General features: G+C 35.4%; 2 protein-coding genes across 6 annotated transcripts; one reads left to right on the top strand and one right to left on the bottom strand.

Moving 5' to 3' along the window:
- Window positions 1-4358: 4358 nt before the first annotated feature.
- On the bottom strand, window positions 4359-10839 carry LOC106405924 (coatomer subunit beta'-2). Of its 5 annotated transcripts, XR_001281459.3 has the most exons (26): window positions 10679-10839; window positions 10308-10328; window positions 10164-10225; window positions 9937-9991; window positions 9765-9801; window positions 9312-9637; window positions 9079-9210; window positions 8837-8985; window positions 8582-8650; window positions 8155-8305; window positions 7992-8057; window positions 7656-7844; window positions 7437-7577; window positions 7217-7291; window positions 6944-7120; window positions 6760-6851; window positions 6555-6671; window positions 6270-6384; window positions 6122-6193; window positions 5839-6035; window positions 5652-5745; window positions 5464-5570; window positions 5219-5348; window positions 4898-5127; window positions 4751-4805; window positions 4359-4672 (listed from the first exon to the last, which is right to left on the bottom strand). XR_001281459.3 is itself a non-coding variant. In XM_013846480.3 (25 exons), the coding sequence occupies exons 1-24, from the start codon at window positions 10679-10681 to the stop codon at window positions 4942-4944; spliced, it is 2763 nt and encodes a 920-aa protein (XP_013701934.2). In that variant the 5' UTR covers window positions 10682-10839; the 3' UTR covers window positions 4359-4672; window positions 4898-4941. The 5 variants fall into 5 exon arrangements, 3 of the variants coding, with proteins under 3 accessions (XP_013701934.2, XP_022554756.2, XP_013701935.2); XR_001281458.3 differs by having other exon boundaries at window positions 4751-5127; XM_013846480.3 differs by lacking the exon at window positions 4751-4805.
- A 1485-nt stretch (window positions 10840-12324) lies between these two features.
- LOC106404202 lies at window positions 12325-14420 on the top strand. Its single transcript, XM_013844940.3, has 2 exons — window positions 12325-12787; window positions 13829-14420. The coding sequence occupies exons 1-2, from the start codon at window positions 12562-12564 to the stop codon at window positions 14341-14343; spliced, it is 741 nt and encodes a 246-aa protein (XP_013700394.2). The 5' UTR covers window positions 12325-12561; the 3' UTR covers window positions 14344-14420.
- Window positions 14421-14798: the final 378 nt, after the last annotated feature.

The raw sequence follows: 14798 nt of genomic DNA, 5'->3' as shown, positions 1-14798 counted from the left end.
CATACTAAAATTTTATTAGTACGGGCCAGGTTCGGATACTAACACTTCGGGTTCGGTTCAAAATTGTATTGCGTCATAAAACCCATAAAGTAATTATATATCGTACGGATTCGGGTTATATCGGTTCGGTTCGGATATAATCGAATTAAAAAACAAAAATTTTGAAGCAAAACATAAATAAAAACATATAAATTAAATAAAAATTAATCTAACACACATAAAATCGATAAAATAACAATAAAATGTTAAATCAAGCATGAAAACAAACATCATTTGTAAACAATATGTATTGCCTTATAGAGAGTAGACTTTTTATTTCAATGAGAAAATTATAAAATAGTTATTTATAACTAATTGTGTACTTAAAGCATTTATTAAAATTTTAATATTGTATTCATTAGTATATATCATATTACCACAAATATTGAATTTAATAATTGAAATACTTATATATATTTCAAAATATTTATATTGACTATTAATTTCAGATTTTTCGGGTTACTCGTTCGGGTTCGGTTAATAACACTTCGGGTTCGGATATTTTTTATACCACCCTACAAGACCCGTTCGGGTATTTTTACATTTCGGGTCGGATAACGGGTCGGGTTTTTCGGTTCGGGTTCGGTTCGGATTTCGGGTTCTGGATTTTATGCCCAGGCCTACATGTCCATACCAAGAACGGCTTGGCCGAAATCTTTTAAAACGCAAATACCTGATTGATAGACCATAACTTATGAGGTCAAAACTCTCATTCACAGCTTGGGCCACACGAAATTTACATGCACCTAAGTTAATACGCATCAGACCATTTAGTGAGCATAGATATCCCCTATCACAATTATTAATGGGTCAAGAGCTAGACATACCCCATCATAAGACATTTGGATGTGTTGTCTATGTACTAATTGCTCCACCACAGAGAACTAAGATGAGACCTCAAAAGGAGGATCGGGATATATGTTGGATATGATTCTCCCACAATAATAAAGTACTTTTAGCCAACTATGGGTGATTATATTTGAGGCCAGGTACACGGATTATTTTAAGACTAGGAGGAGAAAAATAATAAAGTTGGTAAAAGAATGGTAAAAGAAATAGAATGGAATCAACCATCAATGTCTTGGCAAGATCCTCAGACTAAATAATGTGAAATAGACGTCCAAAGATTATACATTTACAAAGCAAGCTAATCAAATGCCAGCCGAAAAAGAATGACTAAGTCATATATAAACCAGCTTGTAAAGCACTAACAAATTTGATGTCCAAGAAGAGACACAGTCAAGTTTCTACAGAGTCTAGACAACGTATGAAACGTGGTAGACCAAACAGGTTCCAAAATATAAGAATCCTCGGAAACAAAAGAAAGGTGTAGAGAATGATAATCAAAATCCAAATCCGAGGTTACTAAGGAAACCATCCCAGACATGGAGATAAGGCCGGCCGACTCTAAGGTACATGTACCAAACAATGTAGCTTGGGACGCCAAGCTGCAAAGTATTAAAGGTCCTGATAATAATGAATCTCAATCGATTATATCATGTCTGGAACATAATGGAACCAATAAGGAATGTCGACATAAAATGATTTATTTGCATACAAGATAGCACTTGAATTTATGAATATAAGCGAGGATCATGAACCCACGTCAATATAAGAGTGCGCACTCGTAGAACAGGTTGGATTGAATGGAAATGTGGGGTTAAATAGTTTAAGGAAGAAATGCGTATTTGACCATAGATTAAGACGCCAGATGATGTTAAAACCAGTGGATATAAATGGGTCTTGTGAGGAATAGAAATCGTGAGATATAAAGCTGATGTTGCACAAGGATTCTCACAAAGACCAATAATAGATTATGAGGAGACGTACTCTCATGTGGTGGATGCAACTACTTTTAGATTTCTCATAAGTCTGGCTATATAAGAGAGAAAATTAGACTTGCAGCAAGTTGATTTAGTGACTGCATATTTATATGGTCCACTGGATAATGAAAGTACTAGAGGGTTTTGAGCTGAAAGTACAGCAAATTCTCGAGAACAATATTGATAATCATCAAAGTATATGATCTGAATATCCTAGGAACCTCTGGATACAATTTTCCAAACAGTTGAATATCTCAAGAAAGAGTTTGAGATCAAAGATCTTGGAAAACAAAGTTTTGTTTGGGATTACAGCTTGAGTACATTAACAATGAAATCCTTGTGCATCAAATAGTATATACAAAAAAGGGTACTCGAGAGATTTAATATGGACCAGTCTCACCCATTATCTAGTACATGGGCGTGAGATCACTTGTTTTGGACACTGGTCCATTCAGTCCAAAGGTGGACGATAAAGAAGTCCATTTAGTCCTGAGATGGACGATGCAGAAGTCTTGTTGATTTGTTTGGTCCATAAGAAAGACGATGAAGAAGCCTTTGATTTTGATTTATTTTATACTAACCAGCCCAAAGAGGGGTTATTTGGTTTTGTTGATTTGTTTTTCAGACAGGTTATGTTTTACACATGGTGGTACACGCATATCACAGCAACATCATCCAAGATTTCGTATGTGTGTATTTGAGGTCGATGACTCAATATGTTCGATCAGATTGTGGCATGGCCGATGGTAAAGAAGAACCAACTATCATGTTCGAGGACGAAGCATATTATGCCCAAGATCTTCATCACCCACGGATTGCAGAAAATTGGAGAGGTCCAATGGACCTTCAGTAATGTCCAAATCATGGGGAGTAATGTGTGTTGTACTTTTTTTCCTTCACCATGGTTTTGTCCCAATTGGGTTTTCCTGGTAATGTTTTAATGATGCAACATTAAAGCACATTACAAGCTCTAAATGGTTATGGCATCCAAGGGAGAGTGTTATGAACCAGATTGTGGATGGCTCATTGGATGGCTCATCACCAAGAGATTATGATTTGTAATCTTTCCATTTATCTATGACGGTGTAATCTCCTATATAGGAAACCTCTATGTTATGAATAAAGATAGACTTTTCCATTACTTTCGCAGCAATTTTATGTGGTTTTTCTTGAGTTGTTTACAATAGAAAGCACATTTGAGTTTCATTTAGCGTATTGAAACACATTGAGCAGAAGGCACACTTTATTGGGCACAGCTGTCTTTTTGCTTCCCATTTCGCACTCACTCTAAATTAGTAGTTTGGTTCTGATTAGGTTAAAGTGACTGAACGATTTTCGTAACTGAATTGTGGATATTTCGGTCAACTTTTTTCGCATTAAAGAAGATTGGTTCATAGATAGATATGTAATAATCTGAGCCACAAGTTTGAAAGTGTTTAAAGAGATCTAACGGTTGGGAGACAACATACTTTTTGTTTTATTTAACAACGATGGCGAATGCATTTATCAATGGGCTTTAGTATTGGTCGTCGGATTCGAAAGGAAAAGTAGATCTAGTGGCTTGTATAAAATGGTTTCTAGTTTCCAACGAATTAGAAGTTCTTAAAAGTCTTTTTTGTTCATAACAGATTTTTCTTATTATTATGTCGTATTATCATATAAAAATTGATATACAATCTATATAGTAAATTATAAAAAAATTTCTTCTATATTTTGAGATCTATATGTATATATTTATTATCATATATTAATATTTATAAAATTTAAAATTGAATTAAAGGAATAAAGTATTATGGACAGTGTAATTTAAACAAATGAGTTGTGGATGGTGTAATTTAAATGAATGAGTTGTGGATGGTGCGTGTCGAAGAACAAAAATAGTAGTATCCGAGCATAGAAAAGTGGATTGTGTAAATGTGGATGCATATAAAAATAGATTTGTGGATAAATAAAAATGTGTATGCATAGATTTGTAGACAAATAAAAATTAGATTTGTGGACAAATAAAATGTGGATTCATAGATTTATGGAGAAATAAAATTTGCATACAAAAGGGTCGAAGAGCAAATCAAAAGTTTTGGAGTGAATATAAAAGTAAATTAGCACTATTTGGAAGCTTGAGGTCCAAAGCGAAGCAATGCGAAACTACGAGGACCACATGTGCAAATATTCAAAAGTATGATCTTGAGCGAACGTGAACCTCAATTGATTGCAGCAGTCGACCCGAGCTGCTCGATCCGTTGTTCTCGACTTAGAGTTTCAGTCCTTCATCCCGTGAGCATGGATTGAGGGTTTTGAGAAGGTCAGTTCGCTCGAGTTGGTGTATTCGGTTCAAGACAAACATTTCAGGCCAGAAGATATCAATCAGATGAAATTAAGATTATTCCCAAGAGAAAATAAAAAACAAAACCATGTAATAATAAGAACCTCCCTCTCAGTGCAAAATAAACAACAAAAAGTAACACTACCATTAAAACAAACCATTTCAGGCCAGAAGATAACAATCAGATGAAATTAAGATTATTTGTAAGAGAAAATAAAAAAACAAAACCATGTAACAACAATAAGAACCTCCCTCTCAGTGCAAAATGAACAACAAAAAGTAACAGTACCACTTAACTCTCTTTTCATCTAAACCATCATCAAAAAAATTCTTAAAATATTCAGAGAAAACAAAAAGACTTATTTATTACAGATGAATTCAAAACACTTCAAAGGCTGCTCGAATATCTCTGACCAACATGAATCCTCAGAAAGAAAGTTGCTACATCTCCATGTTGCTGCCAAACTCGATTGACGTGGTGTAAGCACTGCAAACACACACAAAGAAACCAGCAAGTTCGGTAAGTTTCAAAAATTGAACCGTTGAAACCTTAGAAACAATGTACCTCGTAAAAAAAGACGAAGCAGATACTCAGTTTTAAAAACCATGGTATTATGTTCCTAAAGGCAAATGAATTCACAGAATCAAGGAAACGAACAAAAGATGTTCTAAAGGCGGCAGCATTATCTTTTGGGGGAATCAAATTAATCACCAGAAAGACAAAAAACAATTCAGCCTTGACCCGACTTGCTATCATTAGGCTGATGGGTTTCCTTCATTATTCGTACCCCACTCTTCTTCAGCCTCACTTCCGTTAACAAGCACTGCTCCATCGGTCGAGTCACCATCAACAACAACTCCTTCTTCTTCTTGTTCTTCTTGATGATGTTCCTCTACATCCTCATTCTTTTCTTCATCTCCGTTTTCTTCTGCTACCACCTCCTGAGAAGTATTAAAAAAAGAGCAGTTGTTGGTTAACAAATTACACAGGATAGATGAGAGTGTCGCTTAATTAAAAAAGAAAAGGGGTCACCTCGTGATCCATATCTCCATTTTCAAGTGATCCCTCTTCCTCAACTTGCAAGTTTCTAAAGGCTTCCACGAGGGTCATGGAAGATCTATCAGCATGACTAGGATAATTTTCTGCAGCTGTATAAACTCCCCTGTAAACGAAGAGTAGTCAGTCTTATTTAGAAGAAGAGGTCTAAACATCTCACTCACACAGGGAACTATCAGTGCAGGAATGCAGCAGGTACTAATGATACGCTGCTTGCTTACCTTGTCTCCGCAGCTCTTGCTTCGACGGAAAGAGCAACTTGCCAATCATCAAACAGATTTGAGTACTCCTCTGGATCAGCCAAAGATTCTGCTGCTTTTGAATTTATCTGTAGGACAAGTGAAAATTGTCAACATATCTCTCCTTAAATCCCAAACAGCACACTAACAATAAAGATTAGAAAAATAACCTTGCTGAGATCTTTCCTCCAAAGAGCTACTATCTCAGATACTTTGCTTGGAAGATATGATCTTGCCATCAGAGCAGCTTCAGGTATCCGGTTGCTGGAGAAAGATAACATCGTCACACAGACAAGCAAAGGTCAATGAATTTCATTTTTCAAGAGAACTCCCAAGTGAATACTACTAATGTATTACCTCTCCACCAACAAGTCCAAACAATCTTCCAATTTACCGAGCATGAATAGGCAAAGATAGGCTACATTGTTCTTCCCTTGTTCTTTAGCAAGTGTCGCAAGCTTTGACACACCTTCAGCATCTCCCAAAGAAGAGTAAAGCAGTAACAAACCACTCAGATCCATCGCATACTTCATGCACTCCTCTGCCAATTGCAGCTGTCATGATGCCATCAAACACACAAAAGAGTTACAACAGAAACAAATCTAGAAGACAGGAATAGACAAGTTTAATACTCTAATACCTTCCCAGATGACATCGCCAACTCCCCTAATCGCTTCCATTTAGACTCGCTCTGTACTTCTACAGCGATTTCCTACAACCATTTAATTGAAAACACGTTAATATATCACCACTACAAAAGAAGTAACAACGCATCTTAATCATCACACCTGAGCAATTTCAAGTCTACCCAGTTGTATGGCCAACTCAAATCTGTAGTCAGGATCTGTCGCAATTTCTAGAGCTTCTTCAATCATTCCTCGTGACTCCAAGAAATGAGCAACACTGACAATTGGAAAATTTTCAGAAATAAATAAAAAGAAATGACCACGAAACAACCATTGATAGGTGTACAGCTACGCTTAGAATAAGAGTGAATGGATCTAGTCACGACATTTCTATGAGAAAATAATCACAATTAGGCTGATCTTTAGATACTAATTGATAACAAGTACCTGTTATGCTGATCTTTAGGAATTGTAGGTAAGATTACACTGGCTTTCTCTAGATCACCTCGCATCACAAGAGTCTTGTACTCAATCAGGCTTAGCAGCAAGGTGTACCCTATTACACTGCCATTCCCCCAAAGAAAACAGGAGAATAGACATCAGAAACTTCTAATCAAATCTGAAATAAACATTACCAAATGAAGGCACTTACTTGAATTCTTTGTCTACCAAGAAGACCCGACTTTGACTTGCAAGATAGCCCAACAAATACATTGGTCGGTCCAAATGATACATTGTGGTTACCTAGTATTAAGATTTAAGATGTTAGCAACTATCATCAAAACAATTTTCATAACAACGATCAAACTAAAGTAATCAAGAGATATGCATTATACCTCGCCTCCGACACAATAGTTAAGCTTCGAGGAAGAGTTGTTGTAAATGAAACAGTCACCAACCCATAGACCTGTCCTAACACGTTCGTCATTCTCATGAAGAACCTCAAAAGCATCCTCAACACCTTCTTCCTCCGTAGATCTTCCACTATCAAAATGTGAGGAAACTAAGTCGCGCTGTAAAACAGGAACATTGTAGTAAGCGCTTGGATAGTCAAAGAATGTCATATAGAAGTTCACAGATTAAAAGTGTTTGTTGGACAGGATCCTCACGTTGTATTTCAAGATGTAGAATGACGTGTCACTAGCAATGGCTACTAAATCACCACTGTCAGCCCAATATAGATTCTGCAAACATTACATGGGAACACTAAGAATTAGAGAAGAAACAAACGAGGACAACCTCCAACTGAAGGTAATGACATTAGCTTCAACTATATCAAATGTCTTGAAGTAAACTTCTCACAACAAACTGAGCAGTTATCTGGGATACCTTTACAGTGACGTCAATACGTTGAATAAGCCTACATTCAGCCCAATCATAAAAGCAGATGAAATCATTTGAACACATAGCTAACAAGGTTCCTCCAAAGATCTTCTCAGCTGAGAAAGTAGGGCGGATACTCTTCTTTTCCTGAAAACATCTTTTGTGAATGAGCGAGATCCGAAAATAGTGATCTCCTAGACAAGTAAACAGAAGATGAATACGAACCTGGAAATTTTTGCTAAATGTCTTAATCTTTGATGAGCTTTCTCTAACCGCACACTCACCCTCAGACGACCAAACGAATTCCAGTCCCGAACCAAATGATCTATTTCTCCAAGCCAAAGCCGTATAGATTATATACTCCCCGTCTCCACAGACTACGACAAACCTCCCATTCGGATTGTGCTTCAAGCTCTAAGAGTCAGAATATCCAGATATTAGAAAAAGGTAAGCCAGGAACAGATATATATATTGACGGCTTAGCGATACCCACAACGTTATAAAATCATTGGACCGAGTGCAGAAAATATTTTGCCCAAATAAACTTATGATAATACTCACTTGTGGATATAGATCACAGGTCCCAAGCTCTTTAACAGCCAAGGGCAACCTCTCTCCATCAGTAACCTAAGGTAGAGAAGAAAAGCATAACACCATCAGGTAAACAAATAAACAAATAGGTCATCTTCTGGCACAGTAAAAGAGAAATAAGAACGGAGAATACCTCGTAATCTGCACCAATACTTTTTATGTTCGCAGTTTGAATTTCATTATGCTTAGCCCATATGATTTTTCCAGTATTGTCCATGCTAGCAACAGGAACTTCTCGTCCCAGTTTAACCATGATGGTTCCTTCGTCATATCCTATCACAACCCTGTGAAGTGAGAACAACAAGGTTTATGGTTCCGCAGGACAACTCAATTGAATTTTAGAACAAGTAGAGATCTCAATCTTTGAACCCTAATCTTTACAAATCCTCAAAGTTAGGGAGTAGAAAAAAAATCACAAGGGTTCCAAAAAAATTAACACCAGAAGAAAAGGTTCACTGGGTGTTTGTTTTAGTATTAACACAAAAGAACATTCTACTCCCAGAAATAAATTCTGACACGCATCAGTTATTAATCAAAGGGAGCAAACACCAAAAAATTACCGGCGTGAACTTTTAACGTAACCAATGGCCCAAACTCTCTCGAGGCCATAGTTTAATGTGTTCTCTAGCCTGCAAGTCAAAACAGACATTTGTAAGTTTGGATAACAGACGGAAGGACAACACAAGAAATTGGTAATAGCATAAAAATGCACAAGAATGAAGCCCAACTAAACATGGTTTGGGCAGGCATACAAGAGCATTAAATTATCAAAACTATCAAAATTTCCAATAAACAAAAGGTTCATATCATGATACCTGTACGTAGTTGAATGCCAAATGCGAACGGTGCCGTCTTCAGAACCTGTGATTATAATTGGAAGCTCTGGATGGAAACATACTGCAGATACGTTGTGAGTGTGCCCGTCCAGGGTCTGGACACAACTTTTTGTTTGATAGTCCCAAACCTGATTCCAGAAATTCAACTAGTAAATAACCTGAAAGCACATAATCTCCCGTAGAAACGTATCATCTAACAGAGGAGTGAACATGAAGCAGACCTTCGCAGTGTGATCGTCAGAGCCTGTAATTAGATAGGGCTTGTCACCACCAGTGAAATAATCCACACAATTGACTCCTTTCTGATGGGCATCCAAAGTAAAATTTGGGTCTGGAGAACCAAGATTCCAGATCTGAAGATGAACAAGCAATGCAAACATAGAATGAGCTAAAACTTTTGAGAGCCATCCGGACAAAGCTATAATCAAATTACAAGCATAGACCATTGCAGAACCTTTATAGTACGATCAAGTGATGCACTGGCAAAAGTGTTGGTGTCTTTTGGATTAAATGTGACTTGCATCACATAGTGCGAGTGTCCCTCGAATATCTGAGTGCATGCCCAACCCTTTTCCCAGTCCCAAAGCTTTATGAGCATATCATCAGACGATGACAGAACATATGGAAGTGTTGGATGAACAGCCACACATCGGATGTAGTCTGAATGAGCCTCAAACACTTTAACCTTGTCCATGGTATTGTAATTGTATACACGGATATACAGGTCATCAGCTCCAGCCACAACCCATTGCTTTCGTGCAATAAACTTGGCTGACCGAACTGCAAAGTCATAATACAAGAAATCAGTAAAAGTAACAAACTAAACTAGACTACAAGTACATACAACAAGAAAGAAGTAAAACTCAAACGCTATAACTAAAGAAGCAAAAGAACGAAATGTGAATACCTGGTAAATCGGTCACCTCGAAAGATTTTGCCATCACCTGAGAATATCAAAGTAAGATTACAATAAGTTTCATGAATCAGGAGAAAAATAGTCATTCTTTCGGTTCACAAATTGGTCACGGAAAAATATATGCACAAGAAAACAGAAAAAGACAATCAAATTATTCACACACCTGTGTCTGGTAGTTCCAAATACACAAGGTTCCAGAATACAAACTTGCTAAAATCCTGCAAAATAAAGTGTGATATCAGGTTCCAAATCATGAGTAACAGTGAATAAATGTAAAAGAAAAAACTATAAAAGCAACAAAAAAATGATCCAACTCCACAAAACTGTCTGTCAATCACTACAACAAAGAAGATGCAGGAATATCATCGCAATCAAAAGCTTGAAAATTACCATGGTTCTGTAGGATGCAGATCCACAGATTTCACTCTCTCAGACCTTTGAGCTAATTTTTTCTGATCCAGAAAAAAAAAATATTAACACAGAATAAAACCAGAGTGAATGATCTACAAGAAGTCCTCAAAGTAAAAATAGTACCTTGATCTCAAGCCTGAGAGGCTGTTTCAACACAAAAGAAAGAAACCAATATAGTCAGTACAAACCAAGATCGTAAATTAAAAAAAAAAAACACAAACTTTACCAAACCCAATACAAAAACAGATCAAAAGCCTAAAACCCAATTCCAGATCTTCATGATCCACAAACCAAAATGTCAAGAGACTACACTCGATTTCATGCTACCAACAACACTAACGCAACTCCGAAATCAGATTATACGAATCGAAGCGATCTGAGATTACACGATCCCTAACTCAAATCAGAGAGGAAATCGAGATCGAATCGTAGCGGATTCACTCGAGATCTGAAGAGGATCAAAGAGTAGAGAAGGAGAGATTGTCACTACTCACCATGATTGCAGATTAATCAGCGGAAGAAAGGGCGTTGTGCCCTTCGGATCTCGTATTATCGCTTGAATCTGTGAATCGGAGATCGAACAAGGAACAACGTTAGCTCCGTCTGGTCTGTGTGCTAACAGAAAGAGAGATTAAAAATAGTTTTTTGCTTAAGAATTAAGAACGACTGAGTAGGGAGTTTTACGGAATTGCCACTGTAGGTTGGGCCTTCCCCTTAAAAGCCCTGTTATAACTCATTGATCAAATCAAATCAAAAATACCATTGTGGAACTTAGTATAACCATAATCATCGTATCAAAACAAATCTCAATTCTCTTTTTAAAAATTATTTAAAATAAATTTTAATTTCCAATTAATAAATTAATGGCATAAAATTATTTAGAATTTCTAAAACATTTTAATTATTATAAATATTGATATGTGTTTGCGAACTCCCAAAAATATATTTAAAATAAACTAAAGTGTCTAATTCCAAATTACAAAAAAATAGTATTTTAAATGTAATATTTTTAACGTGAGAGTGACACATATAAAATTGACTTTTCAAATAATATTATAGAGATAAGCAGAGGTTGAGATCCAATAAAATCATAAAATCCATAAAGTAACTACATATTATTTGAATTCGGGTTATATCAATTCAAAAATGAGACTATACACAACGAACAGAGAGCGCTATAAGACTGGTTTGCTTCAGAGATTACAAGCTGAAAATGAGACTATACACAACCAATAGAGAGCGCCAATGATGAGAAGCATAAAGACGAACATGAAAATGTTATTGTGGTTGTAAGATTTGAGTTATAATTTTGATAAAACTGAAAATTTTGAGATTTTATTATAAAATTTTATAAAGTAGTTTTCAAATATGTGTCTTTGGATTTTGTAATATGATAAAACTCAACAGGCTTTATAATGTACGTTGTAAAACTGATAACTAGCCATTTTATTTCTAATTTAACATGGAAATGCATAGAAATATGAAATATTGTAATAGGATTATGAAGGTTTATGAAACCTTAGAAAACCATAAAGTTTATACAATCATACAAGATCTTGTAAATATATTTAGAATTGTATATAGCTCTGTAAAACTTTATAATCTTGTATAATTTTGAAAAACTTTATGCAATATATTTATAAAGTTTTATAAATGAGACTATAAACATTATACAGTACAATTTTATGAAATTTTGAATACCGAATCTAAATATTAATAGTAATCACATAATATTTATATGTTTTCTAAGATACTTTGAAATAATATAAACTGCATAGCTTAATAATTTTATATGCTAATGTATAGTTTATAATTGACCAAAAATGTAGAAGCTATTAAAGTTTATAAATTATATTTAATGACTTAAAAGATGATATTGCAACAGTATTCTACATTTAAGTGACCTCCTCTGTCATACTTGCAAATGAGTCAAACTGGATATAAGCAAAGAAAAGTGTAGCATATCCAGCAAGCATTCCATAAACAGTGTAAGGAAAATGCCTAAGAAACAAAAACAATATGTTTCATCATAGAGCTTAGCCTTAAAGTGTGATGATGTAGGTGAAGAATAATGAATGCTCAATTTACGGCCACCGTGGTCGTTTTCTCCTTTTTCATCTCCTATCTTTTTTTTCTTGTTTTCTTTAGTTACAGATTTATTATTATTTTTAAAATAGGGAAGAATTCATCTTTATACATTCTAAATTTAGACTTAAGAGAACTATTCTTTAGCTTCCTTTCTACTTTAAGAACTTTAAATTTGGAGAGTTTCAAAAGCTTAACATATAACACAAGTTTCTTGCTCTAAATTTTGGCAACTTCTTTTATTTGATCATCTGTTTTTACATTCGTTTTTTTTCATTTATTCTTTTACTGTATGGTGATGGATAGAGAAGAAAGGAGAAGAAGAATTATGGAAAGAGGATCGGATCGCCTAGCTTTAATCACAGGCCAATTACATAATGTTGATCCTTCATCGCCATCGTTTTCTTCCTCATCATCAACTTCTCACCAACGTACGTACAGCGAATCTTTCATGCCACAAACTCAATCTGAGCATCGTCAGATTCAAGAAAGCCCGTCTCTTAAGTATCAATTCAAAGGTACACAAACTATAACTACATTTGCTATCTTTGATTTATTCATGTATGATGCCTTTTTGTGTGTTACGTTTTACATGTTGTGATAATTTTTTTTCTTTCACCAAGTGAAATTATAATGTTCTTGTTTCAATTTGTAATTTTTAAGCTCAAAACCAAACATAAACTTAATTTGCATTTACACATTGCATTTTGTTAGGGTTCACAGAAATTTAAATACAATGAGCTATGAATGTGTTTGTTTATAGATTGTAATTTAGATATCATCTTGTTTTAGATGGAAACATCCAAACAAACTCGAATTGAATCCTACTATTGGGTTAATAATACCCAAATCATGTCAAATGATTTATCTTAGAATTTAACATGTTTAAAACTCATGTAATTAAAACTTAGTACTAAGAGCATGATTATTGGGAGGTTCTTAGGGTGAGGTTCTTAGCGGAATATAAGAACCCGTCTTTTAACTTTTAACTAAAAAAAGCTAAGAACCGTCTCTTAAAACTCTTATTTAAGAGCCGGTTCTTAGTTTTTTAGTTAAAAGTTAAGAGTTAGGTTCTTATATTCCGCTAAAACCCCCGCCTTAGAGCACGATTATTGGGGGGGGGGGGGGGGGGGGTTCTTAGGGTGGGGGGGTTCTTACGGTGGGGTTCTTAGCGGAATATAAGAACCCGTCTCTTAACTTCTAACTAAAAAATCTAAGAACCGGTTCTTAAATAGGAGCCGGTTCTTAACTTTTTTAGTTAAAAGTTAAAAGACGGGTTCTTATATTCCGCTAAGAACCCCACCCTAAGAACCCCCAATAATCATGCTCTTAATAGAACCCTCCAATAATCATGCTCTATTGGGATACGAATAAATGGTTTCTTCTCTTTACATGTCAGATTCATAGTACATTTGTGTACAAATATAGAAATATTTGATGGAAAGAATTTTATATTTAGTGCTTAGATCAGTATAAACATCATAAAATGATTGTATACTGACAGAATAGCTGAACTGATTAATGGTTATTGTCCCTAATTTATTTCATGATGAGTACAGAGGAAGTAAAGCCAAGAGAAGAACCAAAACTCTCGACCACTCATCAAAGACCAATTAAAAGAGAACCAACAAAACCAGAAGAAGCAAGATCGGTAAAGACTCAAATTCAACAACCTAGGAGTTTCTTCAGCTCCAAGAAACTCAATGCTAGCATCATAAGCTCAGAAAGAAGTCGGAGTTTAAGCTCCCTCACAATAGCTGTATTTGTGATTTTACTCCCGCGATTGAACATCTTAAGATCCGGCACTATCTTAGCTTTGAGACCTCTTTGGTTACTTCTGCTTACAGATTGTGCTATAGTAATGTCTCATCTCACCATGGAAGCTTCTGGAGGAGGAATGAGTCATGAAACGGAAGAAGAAGTTAAGAGTAAAGATGGTAGTAATGGTGAAAATTGGTCTGATGCAGAGAAGCTTCTAGAAAGAGGAGTTGTTTTGTATCAAGCTCTACGTGGAATGTTCATAGATTGTAGTCTTTATATGGTGGTTGTTATTTGTGGAGCCTCTCTACTTTGAGTTCTTATTTTCAGTTTTTTTTGTTTGTTATTTGATTAAGATTATTTATATTTCCTTCTCTAATTAGTTTACTGGTAGATTACTTCTAGTTTAGTTCATTTGAGTATTTTCCAAAATTGATCTAATTACAAAGGTATACTTAAGGGTGTCAATACAGGTTGGCCCCGTAAATATTTGAGCCCGGCCCGGTCTGGCCCGGAAATATATGGGCCTAGAATTCAAAGCCGGCCCGGCCCTTATAGGGCTATAGGGCTTTTCGGGCTTTTGTGGGCTTTTTGAAAAATAATTTGTCATTGTCACTTTCATCGTTTTAATACACGTAAATCCTCCTATATATTAAATGAGAAGTCACTTAAGTGATTTTTGCTGACGTGTCGCTCATAGAAGAACTTTCTAATTAACTGTTATAATTTGATTGGTTGATGGTTTTTAATTTTTTATTTATTTAATTAAAG

The sequence above is a fragment of the Brassica napus genome, chromosome C6 (genome assembly GCF_020379485.1).
Source record: "Brassica napus cultivar Da-Ae chromosome C6, Da-Ae, whole genome shotgun sequence".
In the NCBI taxonomy this organism is placed as follows: Eukaryota; Viridiplantae; Streptophyta; class Magnoliopsida; order Brassicales; family Brassicaceae; genus Brassica; species Brassica napus.
Note: the sequence above shows the minus strand (reverse complement) of the source record. Positions and strands in the feature narration are given on the sequence as shown.